This window comes from Microtus ochrogaster, unplaced genomic scaffold (assembly GCF_000317375.1).
Source record: "Microtus ochrogaster isolate Prairie Vole_2 unplaced genomic scaffold, MicOch1.0 UNK4, whole genome shotgun sequence".
Classification (NCBI taxonomy): domain Eukaryota; kingdom Metazoa; phylum Chordata; class Mammalia; order Rodentia; family Cricetidae; genus Microtus; species Microtus ochrogaster.
This window is the reverse complement of record NW_004949102.1, coordinates 7,071,625-7,090,817: the sequence shown is the minus strand read 5'-3', so window position 1 is coordinate 7,090,817 and position 19,193 is coordinate 7,071,625. Positions and strand designations below refer to the sequence as shown.

The 19,193-nt window shown below is 48.4% G+C and overlaps 1 protein-coding gene across 2 annotated transcripts in view; it reads right to left on the bottom strand.

Annotated features, from left to right (window-relative positions):
* Positions 1-9,957: 9,957 nt before the first annotated feature.
* Positions 9,958-19,193, bottom strand: part of Klhdc10 (kelch domain containing 10) — a 53,406-nt gene continuing 44,170 nt past the window's right edge. For both annotated transcript variants that reach the window (XM_005365773.2, XM_005365774.3), the window contains 5 exons: positions 18,817-18,901; positions 18,047-18,113; positions 17,433-17,480; positions 15,606-15,745; positions 9,958-14,749 (listed from right to left, as the gene is read on the bottom strand). In XM_005365773.2, coding sequence (XP_005365830.1) covers positions 14,540-14,749; positions 15,606-15,745; positions 17,433-17,480; positions 18,047-18,113; positions 18,817-18,901 — 550 coding nt within the window. In that variant the 3' untranslated portion in view covers positions 9,958-14,539. The remainder of the gene's footprint in view (positions 14,750-15,605; positions 15,746-17,432; positions 17,481-18,046; positions 18,114-18,816; positions 18,902-19,193) is intronic.

Here is a 19,193-nt window from a genome sequence, read left to right as displayed (position 1 = left end):
CGCAGTGGGAGCCAGGCAGGGTGCAGCGCATGCTGCCGCAGTGGGAGCCAGGCAGGGTACAGGGCATGCTGCCGCAGTGGGAGTCAGGCAGGGTGTAGTGGAGCCAGGCAGGGTGCAGTGCATGCTGCCGCAGTGGGAGCCAGGCAGGGTGCAGTGCATGATGCCGCAGTGGGAGCCAGGCAGGGTGCAGCGCATGCTGCCGCAATGAGAGGCTGAGGGGGAAGATCAGCTGGTCGCAGCTCCGCTCCCTTGGGCAATAGGCAAGATTCTGTCTCAAAAACGAGGAGGAGGACAAAGAGGAGGAACAATAACAACTAGCTTCCGGCTTCCAGTCCCATCCTAGTCCAGCTCCCCTCTTCTCCTTTTCTAGGTCCAAAAGCAGAAAGCACATTGCTAGACGAGAAGTTTGTCTTTTTTTCCTCTTTTTTAAAATATTTATTTATTTATTTTTATTTTATGTGCATTGGTGTCATGCCTGCAGGTATGTCCATGTGAGGGAGCTGGATCGGCTAGAATGGAGTTACAGACAGTTGTGAGCTCCATGTGGGTACCGGGAATTGAACCCAGGTCCTCCAGAGGAAGACTCTGAACCTGGGAAGGAAGATGGAGAGGAGGCAACCTGCCCAGCAGGTACCACCCAGTGGGGCACCAAGAAAGCTTTTTTTTTTTTTTTTTTTTTTTTTGGTTTTTCGAGACAGGGTTTCTCTGTGGCTTTGGAGCCTGTCCTGGAACTAGCTCTGTAGAGTTCAAGAAAGCTTTTTTTAAAAGAATAACTTATTTAACTTTATTTTAGGTGGATTGGTGTGAAGGTATCAGACAGTTGTTGGCTCTCGTATGGATCCTGGGAATTGAACCTGGGTCCTCTGGAAGAACAGTCAGTGCTCTTAACCGCTAAGCCATCTCTCCAGCACCCCCCCCCCCCAAGAAAGCTTTGGTGGTCTGAATAGACCTTCACCTTTTTCTAGGGGTCATGGAAAGAGAGCCCAAGTGCCTAGACCCGGGAGAGCAACTCTGCTGGGGGGCAGGCAACCCCCCACGTGGCAGGATGGACCAGCCCCTGCCCTACTTGGTGTATGTCCTCAGGAAAGAGTAGTAAAGAAATGGCGGCAGGGAGGACTCCGCAGGGTGGCTGGGCTCTGCTGTCAGAAATACTGTGAGGTAATGAATGCCCTGTCCCCTTCCCCAGGAGGCTGGGGAGGAAGACGCCTGAACTCAGCCTCCCCACCGAAGGCTTCTTTCTCTGTCACTTTGAGCTCCTTGACGGACTGCCCTGGCCTGGCTGCCCCCTCAGGTTCCTCCGGCTGGGGAAGGGTCCCCTGCTGTTGGCTGGGTGCGCTCTCAGTGCCCTTTCTGTAGAAGCTGGCCTACGGTTTCTGGGAGCAGTGCAGGCTATTCTGTCTGGGGAGGCCTATCTGAGGCGTGAAGAGATACTGAGAGGACAGCATCCTCCCCGAAGGAGGCGCCTGGGCTCAGGCCTGCTCACATTCAGTGGTGTTGTAGGTTAGGACTCAAACTTTTGTGTGTCGGGGGGGGGGGGCGGGTGGCAGGGAAGATGATGATGGCGCTCTTCGGCTGATGATAATATTAAGAACACGCATAGCATTTCCGTGACCCATGCGGATGAGTCAGAGCTGCTCAGGTGCGGACACCATGAGGGCTGTGTTTACGACCAGCCCGGCTGGTGCGGACTCCATTCCACTTGGAACACTCACAGGTAATTTCGCGAGCGGGCTGCAATTCACACCTGGATCTTCCATCACGGCGACCTGTCGACACTCCGATGTGGCTTGGTTGGCCACATTTTCCAGGTGTCACAAGGCAATTCAACACACGGCCGATCAGCCGTGGCTCTGCGGATGAGGACAAACGTCCAGCAGTCACAACCCAAGGCTGTCCTCGAGACTTGAAATTCTACCTGCTTTTGGTTTGTTTATTGTTATTGGAAGCGGGGTCTCTCTGTGTAGCCCAGGTTGGCCTTGCATTCACTGTGAAGTCCAAGCTGCCTTGAAACCCCAACCCTTTGTCCTTCTGCTCCCACCTCCCCAGTGCTAGGATGACAGGCACATGCCACCAAGCCACGCTTCATTTTCTTATCTCATCAGACACTCTTCTGAGGAAATTTTAGCAAGAATTCTTCTGCAGATCTATTGCCGCAAACATACTTATATCTGACACGACCATTTGTGTTCCTTCCGGGGTCCATTTTGCATTGCTGACTTCAAGCTAGCTAATTAATTATTTTAGACACCACTATTAAATCGACACAGTGATTAATCTGATAATCCTTTTTATGAAATTACCTCTGAAATGCCAACTTTTCATCTTTTGAAACTCACTGTGTAAATTGCTCTGAAGATTACATTGTACAGCTTTTGGCTCTGTAAATCTTAACGGCTGTGTTTTGCCAAAAGCCATAAACGCTGTCCTGGATTTATCAGGTCAATCAGGGAAGAGGCAGGCAGGAAATTGAAGGTGACTCACACTGCGAGTGTGGGGGGGCGTTGACAAGAAACTGTTGAAACTTGCCACTGCCGCCACCTGCAGCAGCCAAGCCTGTTAGTAGCCTCGAGAAGCAGAGGGGCAGCCGGGTGGTGGTGGCACACGCCTTTAATCCCAGCACTCGGGAGGCAGAGGCAGGCGGATCTCTGTGAGTTCGAGGCCAGTCTGGTGGTCTACAAGAGCTAGTTCCAGGACAGCTGGGCTACACAGAGAAACCCTGTCTTGGTGTGTGTGGGGGGAGGGGGGAGGTCAGTTGCAACTGCCAAGGCTCCCTATCTGAGAGAAGTGCAGTTCTTACAGAGCCTTCTTCTTGTGCCCCTCCCCCAACCCCATTATCTCCTCCCAGTGCACAGGGCTGGGTCTTACTTGGCACATTACCTGAGCTCAAGGCTGAGAGGATGGAGCCATTGCTACTGACCCTGCAAGCCCCCAGGACCCGCCCCCAAAGGCAGGGAGTACACTTGGGCCGTTGTTTCCCCCCCCTCCTACCCAGTGGGCAGGACCCCAGGGTGACTCCACTCACTCCAGTCCTGCTTTAGACCTTGTTGTCCAGGATTCCCACCGCCTGGCTGCGGTGACCAAGCCTCTAACAGCGCAGCATTTCCTCTTCCTGTTAAAGCTTCTTTTCTATTTAGCAATGACACATTGAATCTGCCGGCGGGTCTTACTGGGTGTGTGTTACATTGCTCTGTAGCTTGTAGGAGGCCTTCTGATTGCAGCCTGCAGACCAGGCAGAGGACGCCACCTTCTTCACCTAGGCCCCCAACCCTCCAGCCACCTCAAAGGGTTTACTGAAGGTCTACCATGTTTCAGGCTCTGCGGAATACAGAAAGCACCAGAACAAGGCAGAGTCCATTCCTGTCTCGTGACAATGGCGCTAGCGGTTAGGCAGTAAGCAATAGGAACATGAAGGGAGATGGAGAGAAGGCAGGGCCAGTGGAGGGGAGGCTGTGTATTTGTCGAGGGGTCAGGGTGAAGGCCTGGGGTCTCCCTTGCAGCCCCCTAGCTTTGGCTCTGCCTCATTGAGATGACATTTGAACTAGAGATGGAGGACAGAACCACAGGATGCAGGAGGGAGAACATTGCAGATAGAGTGAGCCCTTGTGCATGCCTGATCATCCAAAGAGCAAGGCAAGGGCACTGTGGCTGGACTAAAGGGACCACAGCGGTGAAACCCGCAAACCAGGGACAGAGCTGAGGCATGGTCTTTTTGAGTGCCATTAAAGGAAAACATGGCCGTTTGTGGCCTTGTTCTGGTCTGAGAGCTATCACCCAGGAAGATCACATGCTCCCGCTGGCTCACGGAAAGTGAAAAGACCTGGGGAAACGGAGACACGTCACACAGATCCCACAGGTATCTCTACTGCTGCCTCTCTGGGGTAGGAAACCCCAGAGACTTCAGCCACAACCCACAGCTTCTGTTTCTGATCTTCCCCTAGCCCAGCTACTCAGAGGACAGCTTCAGACAAGCTGCTCACCTCCCCAGCCCTAGAAGGAGCGCCTGAGGAACCCAGTAGGGGAGGTTTCCGATCCTCTCAGCTCGCTCCTCAGAGAAGCCTCAAGGTGTGGTACTTATTGAACAACTTCAGTCATCTGGAGAGTGACAGGACAGACCTTGTCCTGCAGGAGGGGGTGACCCACACGCGGCACCCCATGCTGGAGTTCTCTGTTGTTCTCATCTGATGCCGTGCTGAGGAGCTGGAGCAGTTTGGAGAAGGACGCTGGAGCCTTCCTCTCAGTGGAGAATGAACTGGGCCGGGGTCTCTTTCAGACAGAACCTGTCTTTGGGTCTCACATTGTGGCTGCCTCTTAGCTGAGGTGCCACGAAGGTTTCTGGAATTGGCCAGCAAGGTGTGAGGGTCTAGGCAGGCCCTGGCAGCTCTGGCCCCTCTTCCATACTTTCTGAGTTGATAGAGGCATTTTTTTTTTTTTTTTTTTTTTGGATTTTTCGAGACAGGGTTTCTCCGTAGTTTTTGGTTCCTGTCCTGGAACTAGCTCTTGTAGACCAGGCTGGCCTCGAACTCACAGAGATCCGCCTGCCCCTGCCTCCCAAGTGCTGGGATTAAAGGCGTGCGCCACCACCGCCCGGCTTGATAGAGGCATTTCTGATGTGAATCCAGTCCCTGGGGTGCAACTGTGTCTCGGGTCCCTACCCTATCTGCCACTTCATTGAGGGTCATGCTCCTCACCTCCCCTGCTCCGGGCCCACATCACCTTCCAGAACGACGCCAGTATGAGCACAGCTAGGGGCCTTCCTCCCTGTTGCTTTTCCAGTGGGGCCTCTTTTCTCCCTAAAGTCATACAAGCACTTCCGAGAGAGCCATATCGACCGCCCCTCTCGGTTACCATGGAAACAGAGCTTTTTCTTTCCTCCCTCCTGTTTACCTTGGTCAGGGGACTGCAGCAGAAAGCAGCCTGTCGCAGAAGAAGGGAGGGCTAAGCGGGGAGTGGGAGCGGGAGGGAGAATCAGCTCGCCTTAAACCAGATCATTCCGGTTCGGAGTGGCTCTCCCCCGCAGCCCTGGGCCCCTCTGCAGTACTGCACTGCAATACCTCGTGGGGGCTGTGGAGGGAGGGGGGGCTCCTCCCGTGCAAAGCCTAGCGGGAAAGGTCCTAGACCCGTGCTACCCCTGTTTGAGTTCCACGCGGATCTTCCTGTCTCCCAGGCCAAGGGCTTGGCATTCAGGGCATCCTCTGAGGGTGGTGCCCAGGGTGGTTGCCATGTTCCTCAGGTTGTCATTACGCAAGTGTCCACCCCAGGATAAAGAGGTGGGAGCTGAAGTCCAGGCCTTGCTCTGTGTACTCTGAGTGCCCTGGCTGAAGTGGCCTCACCCTGTGTACCAAGAAGGGTCCCTGGTGTGACCTCGAACTTAAAATTTCCCAACTAACTGCCTTAGAGCGAGACCCCCGATTATGTATCAGACCTTCCCGAGCGCTGCCGGAGGGGCTCTCCCTCACTTTCCACCGGCAGTTTCTACCGCAGTTCTGCCGGCTTCTGTCGCAGGCTTCCTCCCCATCCAGGAGGCACCAGAAGGTGGGTGCTGTCCCTGGAAAACTAGCTCCCGGTGCTCCTCTGAGGGCATGATTACACTGCCAACTTACGCTGTCCTCAGTACCTGGTTACTCTCTAACTCGTTTCCTGGGTAGGACCCCTACCTCTGGATGCAACCTGCCAGAATGCAAGGCCGCGTCTCCTGTGGCAACCCAACTGGGTTGCCTGCCCACTAGATGCAGTCAACGTCGACACAGGTCGCTGCAAGGCTCGGTGGCCACACGGCCTGGCTCTGAGCTGCCCGCCTCGCTGCCCGCCAGAGGGCGGCAGAGAAAACACCCTGGGCGGCTTCTCGGTGAAACACGAGGCCATCTTACCTTCCGAAAACCCTGACCTGACTCGGCAGCAGTGTGCACACTTGGAGCTTTGCCGGCACAAATAACTGGCGGTGACCCCTGGGGGACCTAGGGTCCTCCTCTAGCACGGCTTCTTGGCCCAGCCCCAGGCTTCACCGTGCCGCAGTGCGGCTCCGCGGAGCCACGCCCATCTGGGGAAGGGTCCCTTCAGTGCTTTAAGCTCTTCTATCCTCCTGTGAAATAAGGCTAAGCCCTTCAAGTTTATATTCCAATGTTTTTGTTTGGTTTCTGGTTTGGTTTGGTTTCGAGAAGCCCCAGCTGTCCTGGAACTCACTATGTAGACTAGGCTAGCCTCAAACTCAGAGGTCCACCTGTCTGGGTCTCTCAAATGCTGGGATGAAAAGCATGTGTGCACGCTCCACGGCAATTAGCTATGCAGAAAGTGTACAGAGAAATGCTGGCGTGACAGCAGATACGGCTTTGCCACCAAGGAGGGAAAGTGGCCGATGCAGTCTTGGACCCGTGGTGTGCTGGCCCCATGCTCATCACTTCTAAGGGTTCCAGGCAGCGCAGGGTGGGCAAAGAGCAGCGGCTGACACCTTTGATCCTGAATCTGAGTTTGCTTGTTGGACAATGGAGTTCTTGAAGTCAATAAGGGCCTTCCTCAGCCACCGGACTGTAAATAAATTTGCTCTCTTACAAAGGGGTCAAAAAACTTTTGGAAATTTGCAGTTAAGGCCAGAGCCTTCTCAGTTCCAGACTCCTGGCAGCTTGAGTTAGAAGGTTCAAGAAAGATAACCGATCTGCCTGTCCCTTCTGAGGAGACACGCCTCATGCCTGCTTTATGTCACACGTACAGCTGCTGTAGAGATCCTGGCTTGGTGTGGGTTTACCAGAATAGTAAGTGGCCCAAGTGTGCAGCTGTCTCTGTCCCTTCGCTAGCCAAGGAGCCATACTAAGCAGGCCTTCCTGCCTGGCGGCTTCCTGAGCTGAGAAGCCCCACTTCTTTACCTGAGGCTACGGTGTCACGACCTTAGGGGAACAGGATGGGAACCTGCAGGATCTCCTCGGCATTGTAAGGCCTCCACCTCCTTTTGCCTGGCTAAGGAGAAAATAATGTTCTTGCTTGAGACTATGAAGGGACAAGATAGCAGGGAGTAAACTTTGGGCCAGATAATAAAACCACACACTTAACACAACAGAGTGGGCTGTCTGTGGTTTTGTTGTTTCAAATATACCTCCTTCTCTTTATTTCTTCCCCTCCAGGACAGGCTCTTAAATTAAAAGGCTGTATCTGAGCTAGTGAGGAACCTAACAGCCACACCCTCTGAGTCCCTCAAATTACAGACTTAGCCAGAAAAGATCCATTCGCAGTATCCAGGAGAACAAGGTGCTTGTTTGCTTTAAGGCAAAGGGGATGCTGAGGATCCATCCCCGGGCTCACAGGTCCCCACGTCCCTGCTATATCTCCAGTCCACACTCTAGTCTAGCGCTACAGTGCTAAGCAGTTTAGGCAGTGATGCTTAGTTATTGTTATTTGTTTTAGATACTATCCCTTTCATCGCTAATTAAACTGTCACCTAAATGATGGTCTCAGTTTGAGACCTCCGTGCTCCAGAGAGCAGCAGTGACCAGCAGATATGCAATAGTGTCATCTCAGAGCTCTTTACAGTCACTCCAGCCTCACAAGGGCAGCAGGAGACACTATTAACCCCACTTTAGGGGGAATGACACTAAAGCATTTGACTATTACTTCAGTGGTTCTTGAGAGGGAACTGGGAAGCCTGTGTGATCAGACTGTCATCCCAACACCAGGGTGAGTGGGCAAAGACAAGCATGCTCATTCATTCTGGCCTTGGCTCTGCAGGTCTCGGCGGGACAGTTAGAACAGGGACACGGAAGACCGTGGGCAGTGGTGGGACAGCTGGATCAGAACTGAAGTTTGGGAACTTAGACCTCATTAATGACTGTGGATCTTTTTTTTGTTTTGTTTTGTTTTTTTTTTTGTTTTGTTTTTCGAGACAGGGTTTCTCTGTGGCTTTGGAGCCTGTCCTGGAACTAGCTCTGTAGACCAGGCTGGCCTCAAACTCACAGAGATCCACCTGCCTCTGCCTCCCGAGTGCTGGGATTAAAGGCGTGCGCCACCACTGCCCGGCTTCATTTTTTGAATGACTGCGCGCAGAGGCTAACCCTGGGAGGTGTGTCTCTCCTTCTACCCGTGTGTACGTTGTAGTTCAAACCCCGTGCTGCCACGCTCTTCCCGGCTGAGTCAGCTGTCAGCTCTGCATGGCTATAAACCAGGGCTTACAGGTTAGCTTTGCGGCTGGCTCTGTACTTCCTGCTCCTCTTACAGCCTACTCTGTCCACACCTGGATTACACAGTGGTCACGGCACAAAGGGGGCACTCACCTACAAACTCCAAGCACAGCGGACCAACAATTGGAGCGTCGGACCGAGGGGTAGTGGCCACCCAAGGCCAGTTATAGAGTTTTACAGCGTTTGGCCAGCATCCTACTCACAGGTGTCTAACCCATAAGGGACCTTGGACTTCCTCTGACTGACCCAAGTGTTACATGCAGGAGACAGGAGCAGAGCGAGCCCTACCTATCCCAACCCCTCCTCTCTTCCTAACACTGCTAATCTGTGGTTGGGGCGTGTGTGGCTCTTTATATTAAATCCCCGCAGAAGGCCTTGTGGGTGAGAGCGCAGACACGGACTTGTGTCTGAAGGCAGCATGCACGCAGCGCCGTAGACTAACCACAGATGATGCGGAGACACTAAGAGCTCCGCTAGAGTTTCTAACAAACTAGGATTTTATAAATGTGACCAGAAAAGCTACATCATACAAACCCACTGAGATCCTGCAACCCCTCCCCTAGGCCAAAAATGGGGCTAGAAGCCTTGCTTAGGAGCCCAGTCAAATGCAAGCAAGAGACTCCTTCAGAGACTGAAGGGTGGCTCAAGGTGGCTCAGCAGTCCTGAGGAGTTCAATTCATAACTACCTGGAACTTCAGTTCTGGGGGACTGGTCTCTTTTTTTGCTTTTTATTTGTTTTGAGACAGGGTCTCTATGTCATCCTAGCTATTCTGGAATTCACTATGTAGACCAGGTTGTCCTCAAACTCACAGAGATCGGCCTGCCTCTGTCTCCAGAGTGCTGGGATTAAAGGTGTGTGCCACCATGCCTCTTTTTCTTTCTCTAAGCAAGAGTCTATTTCAAAGTCCTGGCAGGTCAAACGTATGGAAGTTAAAGGGACTTACTTCAGATTCTTGGTAGGTCTGAGGAGGGGTGCGTTTTAGGAGGAAAACAAGCCGGAGGAGGAAAGATCGACGGCACAGGACATTTTAAGGACTGTCTTAAGGTGGAGGAAGGAACACAAACCCCTTCTCCTCTTTGGAGATTTACACTGTAACAGCCAAAAAATCTGTCCTTAGGCCGGGCGGTGGTGGCGCACGCCTTTAATCCCAGCACTCGGGAGGCAGAGACCAGCCTGGTCTACAAGAGCTAGTTCCAGGACAGGCCCCCAAAGCTACAGAGAAACCCTGTCTCGAAAAACCAAAAAAAGTCAATGTAAATAGAATTGTGTCCAATCCTAGAAGACAGGCCTTAAAGTGACCCAATGTGGATGGAATGTCCTTGTCTACTCTGGAGAAAGGTCAGAAGGTGAAGTAGGGTAAGAATTGTAGTTCCATGTCCACAGAAACCCAGGCCAGGACTCCAACTCCAGCCTTTTCTTTGGATTGTGAAGTCCTATGACTGTTCATAGAGCTTACATACCCCAGACTTCCCTGTATCTCCTCCAACCCTTCAGGGAAGCCTCGACACCACAAACCTGCTGGGCAGTGTATGCTCAGCTGTGGGGTCTAGGAAAGGGCACGGGGAGGGGCTTGCCCCACAGGTGCTTCCTTGCACAGAGCGAGCTCTACTGAGAGTGTTCCCGTGGGTGCAGGAGATCTGGAAAGGGAGCAGACAGAACCCATCACAGGTGGGGTGGCAGTGGAGGCGCACAGATGTGACAGAGCAAAGCTGACTCTGGTGGGGACCGCTGTGTATGTCAACAGGGGAGTTCACACGTGCACAAATTACTACAGACAATCCATGGCAACTTGGACCACATATGTTTAGAGATTTATTGATCAGATTGTTTTAGAAAACCGACAGCAAACACTGACAAGGTACATAAGTACAGACTGGACATTTCAGGGGAGATTTACTTGCTTGTAGGAAACCAGGGGAGGTGGAAAAGCTGTCCTGATCACATGGCATGCACACCAGACTGCAAAAGGACATCCACACTATTAACAGGACTGTGGCAAGTAGCTTTAAAATAAGGCAAGCACTGTGTATGGCCTCGCAGCCTGCATGAAGAGCCAAGCCTGGCCCAGCCTCAGAGCAGCTGCAACGGAAGGCCGTCCTCTCTCCAGCCTGTCCCTCCAGTCTCTCCAGGGAGATGCCTGCACTCTCCCTGAGCCCTCTGCACGGTCAGCGTGCTTTCCGCTGCCTCTGTCTATTCCTGACGTGTAACTAGCACGACAGTGACTACTACTAAGTAGTGAAATTGGCCTTTTCTCTGAAAACTGTCTGACTCAGCCTGTGCAGACTAAGTGGGGCCTTTAAAAAACGTCTCAAAAGTTTAAACACATTAACAACGTGGGAAGCACATCAAGACGGCACTACCTCTGAAGCACAGCTCAGACTTCTGTTTATGACACGGGGAGATTTTTCTTCTAAATCTCACCAAGTCTGAAGGGTGACTACACATGGAGGTTCCAAAACCCCACCGAGCCTGCTTTGGGCCTTGCCAGTGCTTCCAGAGTTCTAAGGGACCTGGGAACCAATGGAATTTACACCTATGGCAACCACTTCTTGAAATGCAGGGCTATGACAATAAACCCTCATTCCCCCTGAAGCCAATACCAGAACACAAGAAAGAACAGAAGGGAAAATGGATTTCTGTGCTACATCAGGGTGTCGGTGGGAGGGCCGCTGTAAGCATCCCTAAGACCACAGAAAACCAGGCTGGTTCTAGAAGAGACAAAACCCAACACAGTCCAAGAGGACAGTGCACCCTTCCTGCACACCAGGCTATCAGACTGGAGAAGGTGACTCCAAAGGAAGAAACAGAAAAGCAAACTTTGTCAAGTTAAAGAGATGTGTTCAAATGATGGGGTTTCCTGTTCCTGTGAGACGTAGCCTTTTCTTCCCACAGGATCGAAGAGTTCTCTGGTGAGGAGGCAGTAGAGAACTCAGCAGCAGACCTTGCTCAGGGGCACCATCTCACCTCGGGTGACCACTGCGACAACACCTCTAAAGCTAATGGGACCACTGGTGTGGTGGCTGGCTGCTAGCCCCTCTCTGAACTTCTTTTCCCTTCCTAACTACTAGTCCCTTGAAAAGGAGATGTCTGTGGGAGAGGAACAGGAAGGGGAAAGATATGTAAGTAAGTTTAGCTGGGCGGTGGTGGCACACGCCTTTAATCCTAGCACCCAGGAGGCAGAGTTCAAGATCAGCCTGGTCTACAGAGAGAGTACCAGGACAGGTTCCAAAGGTACAGAGAAACCCTGTCTCAAAAAAAAGTTAACAGGAAAGTTGAAACACTGATTATCCATGGGTTTCACTGTCTGTGCTTTCTTCCTGCTACTGTGGGTAACCAAAGGTCACCGTCATACTCTTTAATCTAGAAATGTTAATATTTCCATTATATATATATATATAGTTTTTAAATCTAGCTCTGTGCTAGACATGAATGCTATTAAGCAAGCTTTTATATCAAGTCATTAGGCCCTGAAAGAGGACTCCTACCAGTGGAAAGGGTTTGTCTGCCCTGAAAAGCAGGGAAGTTTAATCTATTACACACTGGTTTGCAGTTTTTCTGTGAAGTGGAAAATACCTTATAGTGATGGAAGCATCATTTAATAAGGTATTACATTCTCAGATAAATTAGTGTATATGTAGGAGAACTGTACTAGTGTTAGGTTTTAATTCTTCACTTGGGCAACCCTCTCAAGTGGACTTCCTTATACCTGGGCAAGACGTGCAAATAGGAGGGAGTACAAACAGGAGTGGAAAAACCTCAACTCTTATAAACCAAGGAACAGGAATTTGTTTATGAACTAGAGTAAGAAAGCATGGACTTGGAAAAAATCCAGCTTTACCAAGAAGTTGGCTTATGATCACACTGAAAATCCTTGGTATAATTTTACTCTAAAGGAATAAACTGACGAGCCCAGGACAGGAACAGAAAGTAGTGCAGCTACTTTAGAGTCATCGCATCTACACAATCCGTGCAGACCGTGTTTCTACATATTGCACTTCTGTTTCCGGGTCTGCAGGAAGATGGCGGGGCATACCTCAAAAGAGGCGGAGGAGCAGCAGGCATCGTTACCTTTCTCACCCAGGTGATGCCATTGGGAATCCAAGTAAGTGCTGGTTATAGAGAAACTAAAATGCTGGTGACCGTCAGAGGACACCCAGTCCTTACCTACAGTTTGGCATCCAGAACATGTGCGCATGAGCAGCTTACAGCACTCCCGGCTGCGCTGCATTTTCCCTAGTGTTCTATTCCCAGACACTCTAGACCAGACGTGTACCTAGAAGATACACGCGGTCGTTCATGTCAGGCCTCTAACATCTACCTCTAAGAAGACTGCCTACAAACGGCTTAAAAAGGATGCCAGCAGGTGTGGCTTGAATGGGACCCTCTTTATAACTTTCTGGTCTAACAGAACCAGAGGTCTTCTTGTATTCCAAGGGCCATGGGAGTCAAAGCACAGAGGCTGAACACTCAGTCTTTGGTCCCTATATAAACCAATGACAAAAACCCTTCTGTCACCCTAGCTTGGGATGTAGTTCTGCCATGGTCCAGAGGCCTGGCCTGGAGTCACACAGTTTTGAACTCACAAAGTGGCTCAGGCTGACTTCCTCTGGAGGGGGCTCCCCTGCTGGTTAAGAAGCCAAAGCCACACCAACAGGGAATGGCGAGACTGGGGGATGGGAACCCTAGAAGAGCAGCCCCATTTCCTTACTCACAGAGAAGTGCTTCTACAGATGGTGGGCAAAGGCTCCAATAACACCCCACACGGATGGAGCATAAGGCCTGCTGCAAGGAGAAGTCAAAAGACCTACCTAGAACTGCACACTGGGCAGAACTTTTTAATTCTAACTCAAAGGTGACTTTAAATCCACACAAACTACAGAGATCTCTTCTGGGCGAAAAGAAAAAGAATAATGTTAAAGCTAGGTGAAAAAGAGGCACTTAAAGGAAAAATGTGTTCAAAATCTCCTGCAGGTATCTCCTCCTTAAGGGGCCTGCAGGAGGGTCTGGTTGGCCCTCCTGCAGGCCTCCAGCACTGCCTACACCTGTGGTACCCACAGGCTTACACACAAGTGACTCCCTCAACTCTTCTAGCAGTCTGAGGATGAAATGAGTAAAACTTAAGTCTCCTTTCTTCTTAGATTTAAGAAAACAAAACAGACCAGAACTAAAACCTCTTAGACACACACAAAGCAAATGACCCTGTCTCACTCCTTCCTCCTGATGGTTTTCAATGGCACTTGCTTCTCGAGGAAGGGTAAGCTGTGCCTCTTCCTTAAGACCTTTTATCCAGTTACTAGGCAATTACGGCATCCTGTATACTGAAGCAGACAGCAAAAGAGGCACCAAGCTCAGGAGGGAATCCAGAACCAACTGCCTGAGAAAATGCAGGAATAAGGTCCAGAGACTACAAAGAAACGAGCTCTGAAAAGGAAATAGCTGCTATGATAGTCAAAGCCCATCGCACCAAGCAGAAGCTAAGCTAAAAGTCTCAAGGGTGCGGGTGCTATGCTCTACTCTACTGTCCTTTGACACCTACACCACACACTTAGAATCTACAATTCCCCATGAAGGGGCTAAAGACATATTTAAAGCCATTAATAAGCGCAGGGGAAGTTCAAAACTGCCTGGAAAGAACTTGACGCCATACATTTAATTTGAAAGACAACAACAGAACACGACAGTGACAGACGGCACTAAATCTCAGCAGGCCGCTGCTAACCACTGGGGTATCACAAGGTTGAGGGGCTCACTAATCAAATACTGCTGAACTGTCTCCTTTCGTCAAGGTTAGATATCTTTGTGCCAAGTCATCAACCACTGCTGCCTGAGTCCAGCCACTCAGACACATCTCAGAAACACTAATTCAACATCCAAATTTAAGAACAACCTGCAAGATGTTCCAGGTCAGTCTTCTCGTTCTATCTCCCAGACCACTGTTGGTTGCTGGCTTTTTAAACTTGGTGTTTGTTGATGATAATGCTTTAATCTGTGGTATTAGCTGACATGGTCAATATGTTTAGAATTTCTTTAAAATAAAATAAAATTGAAAAAAAAAACCAGCAACAAAAAACAATTTCTCTCTCTTGATTCCTAACCTCATTAAGGTACTTTAGATATTCCCTCGGCTCCATCAAGAAAGAGGGATGCATGTATGGGGTGCATACTGGGGCAGGAGGGAGGGGAGCAAAGAAGAAAGCACAGGAGAGTGAGATGTCCATTAACTTAAACCCATTCACAGAAAGGCATCTGATGTATTTTCTGAATAAGGCCTTGATCAGGGTAACCAAACCTCTTTGTAGCACACTCTACACTGCCCATAAATAAAGGAGTCTCTTTAAATTAACATTTCCAGTATCAACGAACAGGCCGGAAATCCTCATTTCAAGCGCTCGATGAGTTCCTGTGTTAGTCCAAGGTGCAGAAGCTGTGTTCGGGAGAGGTTTGCTAGGTTGGGGAAGGCCGCGAGCAGCTTCTCCCACGCCAGTTCCAGCAGGCTGGGTACCACCAGCCAGATCTTAAACAGTGACCCAGTCCGTTTGTTTTCATGGATGTTCACGACTCCTCCGTGAATGTACATGCAACCAGCCTATGAACAAACGGCAGTTAGAAGAGAAAGAGCTACCAAGGTGGAGATTTCAGCAAAGTGAGGGAGCAGCATACACTGAAACAACACAATCCCTCGGGCTAGACCTGCAATCAGGCCCTGGGTTCAACAGTCAGCATCACAGACACAGAATCTTTCACTGATCTGACCCCAAGCAGAAGTGCTTCTGTAGTGAGTGGGTTGTTAAAGAAAATAGTTGGAATCAAACTCTTTAAGCTCAAATGATCTGCTTCCTGCATGGTGGAATTACCACATCCAGTTCTATGGTTTTGTTTTTTTTTTTAATTCGTTTATATTGTGTTTTGGTTTTCTTTTCTTTTCTTTTCTTTTTTGAGACAGAGTTTCTCTATGCAGCCCTAACTGTCCTGAAACTCGTTTTGTAGATCAGGCTAGCCTCAAACTCACATAGATTCGCCTGCCTCTGCCTACTGAGTGCTGGGATTAAAAGCATGCGCCATCACCCCCTGGCTTTGTGTGTGTGTGCTAATTTAAACTACAAACACCTTTTTATTAACAATTAAATTTAGATTATTTGAGTATCCAGACTATCAAATTCTGGCAATACAAAGATGAAAATAAAGGTTCTTACAGTATCTTCAATAATATGGTACTAAATAATCACATTATTCTGCCTTCTTAGGAAACACCTAAGAATTGACAGTCAGGACCTCAAATACCACATACTAAATTTCCTTTACATTTCAGTGCTCTTTTAAAGTTGCTTGTGAGAGTATTTTTCTCTCCTTTTCTTAGCCTAAAGTTTTAAGTATCAGCGTCTTTTCTACTTGCAGTACTCCTTACCATCTCCCATGCACGAGTAACTGAAAACAAGACTCACGGGTGTGACAGCTGCACAGTGGAAGTAAACAGGCTCTGGCATGGTAGCAGGGAGCTTCACCCACTGAAAAGTCTGCAGATTCAGCTTCCAGATGTCTCCCAGGATCACTTCCCCGTTATAGCCCCCACAAATGAAAACATCTGTCAAGAAAGGAGAAAGGCAATAGCACACAAAGGAAATGAACTACAGCTACAGCATGTCTTCCGGGAGAACATATGATAGCTGACAGGTGGGCCATTCCTCAACAGAACTGGGACCAAGGATGCCAGCCTCTAAGGAGGCTCACGTCAGGGTTCTGAAATTTAAATATTTCTAGGTTCCAGGCACAGAAAGTGAATGAACAGAGGCTGGAAATAAACTGAGTTCTGGAGAAAGTTCACACTCTGAAGGAGAGTGGCTATGCAGCCCCAGGAGGATGCCCCTGGGAGGGGCAGGCTAGCTACTGCATCCCTATTTCCTAGAGAAACTAAAACTCCCACTAGGCAAGAAACACTAATCAAAAATAAAACACAGCTACAACCCAGGTTTTCAAACTCTTCTTTTTAATAATATCTTGGAAAATGTATGCTTTTTTAAAATTTCTAGCGACAAACATCCTTCCCATAGAAATCTCACCTAGGAGGAATGCTCACTGTAATATGCAATCTGGGCCACACAAAAACGCTCATTTGATCTGCATAGCTCTGGGTGGGTCAGTTTTAACTACTGATCTACTTAGCGAGGGCCATGTCACCTTTTAAAGGCCCAGAAGTTCCAACTGCATGATGCATGGCTCCCAGGAAGCAAATGAATAAATGGCTAATTCAAGTCTGGGCCAAGTTTAGGCCAATACTTAATTAAACTATAAAATATGTCAGAAACTTTTTTGGCTAGGAGTCAAGAGAAATGTTAAAGCACAGCTTCATTCTCAGAGGCAAAGCAGAACACTGTCACTACCTATAAATCTTACCCAAAAAGCAGAAGCCTAATTTTTAACAAGTCCCTGCATATACATAAAATGACAGGTAAGTACTACTTAAATCTGAACTGGGATGCAAAAGGATACAGGCTATCAGTTTCTGCATGTACCCCTTCCCAGAGGTGGGGAGAGTAAAAGTGCTCAAGGAGGTACCATCAACTATAAAAACTGTAAAATGTCCTGTACATTAAAAGCCAGGAATATTTGCCAAAGAAGAGTTGTTACCATGCTTAAAGTAGCTGCTACTTTCTGAAATCATACAAGGACTTTGCTATAGGAGGACCAAGGAATGAACTCTGAGTTCACATCAGATAGAGAACAGAATAAACTTTATGCTATAATAGTCTGGAGAAGTTATTACAATCTTAGTCCAATGTGCACTGAGGTCTTACTCTGCAAGCACTCACAGTGCAAGAACCATAAATCACACTGAAAGAGCCAGTGGTACAACAAAAGCTTATTTACCATCTACTTCAGAGTTCTTTTAACGGAGAGAGCCCAGACACAGAACTAGTTTACATTTTGAAAACTGCCAAGAGACACAACTCTCTAGAGTTCCCTATAAGTTTAAATTACAAGAAATCAGCCGGGCGATGGTAGCGCACGCCTTTAATCCCAGCATTCGGGAGGCAGAAGCAGGCGGATCTCTGAGTTCGAGACCAGCTTGGTCTACAGAGCTAGTTCCAGGACAGGCTCCAAAGCCACAGGGAAACCCTGTCTCAAAAAACCAAAAAGAAAAAAGAAAAAAAAAAAAAGAAATCAGTGTGGTCCAAAATTATGCACCCCTTTAGAGGAACTAACCAGGAAATCAGTCATTCTCAGCAGGTAAGATTACAGAAATGAATCAAAATTTTATTTAGACTCCATACCATTTTTTATTTGAACACAACTGTGACATCGCCGGGCTGCAGGAAAACCTGTCGAACACATAAATAAAGGAATTCCATTATTCAAGAGAACAACAGCTAGCCCTCCAACCCTTCCTGATGAGAAGTCAGAGAAAGTCAGAAAGGAGAAGGGACGTGACAATGACGGTTCCGATGATCTATTCTTTTTATCATTCTTGTATGAGTATGTGTATATATCACATATGTGTGCCTCAAAGATCCACAGAGAAACTCACAATGCGAGCTGGAGTTAAAGGAGGTTGTGAATTCCTGATGTTGGAAACAGAACTCAGGTCTTCTGGAAGAGCAGTGTGCGCTCTTAACCACTGAGCATCTCTCCAGCCCCTAAGCCCCATTTCTTATTTCTCGTGTGTTTTTTTTTTCCACTTGTGCCACATAACTCAGTTATCCATGTTAAAAACTCTCTGCTCAGTTGCTAAGGGAGAATAACAACTGAGAGCTGAAGAATAATAACTTCTAACACCATTTTTGTAACTATTTTATGTGCTATATCACTTAAGAAAATTATCTTTACCTCTTCCCAAAACAAGTATAAAATACATTAGCTAAAAACATGAATCAATACTTTTAATTACCTATTTTTTCATGAGGTTTTGTTGCGATCTCCTCCCATGCATTTGTTTCAAGGTTGTATGCGTGGATCTTGGAAGAAAAAATATATATATATGTACAAGTAAATAACTGTAATCTTAACTACCATGACATCAGATTTTTAAAATAAACATTTTTTGAGCAGTTTTAGAAAGAGTGAAAAGAAGAAGCTGGAATGAGGAGAGAAGCATGCCTGCCTCTCAGTGCTGGGTGCTGTCTACCTCCTTTTGTATCTCTACAGTGAGCATGAAGCATTCTTGTGGCCAGAAAGAAAACCAACACTGGTAAGAGAGTAAGACAAAATCAACAAACCCCTTAAAAATCCAAGGCAGGCCAGGAGCTCTGTCACCTGACCAGATCACCTCTGGGATTTCTAACTGTGACATTTTCAAAATGTCATGGGGACAGATGACCAAAAGCCCTGAGGAGGAGCTGGGCTCTCTGGAGTCAGTGGTGTCAGCCCTAAGTGTGCACTGACAAGGGGGTGTGACATTCTGAGAAGCCTGGCGAGCTACACATTCTCTAGTGCTCGTCCTCCCCCACATGCTCACAAAGACTTTCAGCAGTGATGAAGGTGACTATCAGCTGCAATGAGTATCAGGAGCACTGAGTTCAACCTTCTATCACAGAACTGTTGATGAAGCTGCTTGAAAACCCAAATAACTAACAGAATCATCCTGATTAGTAAGATACAAGCTTCAGTCCATTGTCTCCCACTATTTTTTACTTCTTTAAGAAGAAAAAAAAAAAATACCTTGTTTAAGGAATAGGCTGTCCAGGAAGTCCCTCCTCCCAAGATGTAAATCCTCTGCCCATCATGAGCAATTTCATGTCTGTACCTGAAAATACAGAAAAAAATAACTGGGTGAAAATGACCTCCGTAAGGTTTAGCTGTGAGGTTTCTCTTAACTAAATATTACCATCATTTATGATGATAAATTATTAGCAATGAGCTAGTATTAACTAGTAGTGAACTAGGTAAATGAATAAAATGCATTAGTATACAATCAATAAGAAATAAAGACAGGGAGGCTGAAGAGATGGCTCAGTGGTTAAGAGCATTACCTGCTCTTCCAAAGGTCCTGAGTTCAATTCCCAGCAACCACATGGTGGCTCACAACCATCTGTAAT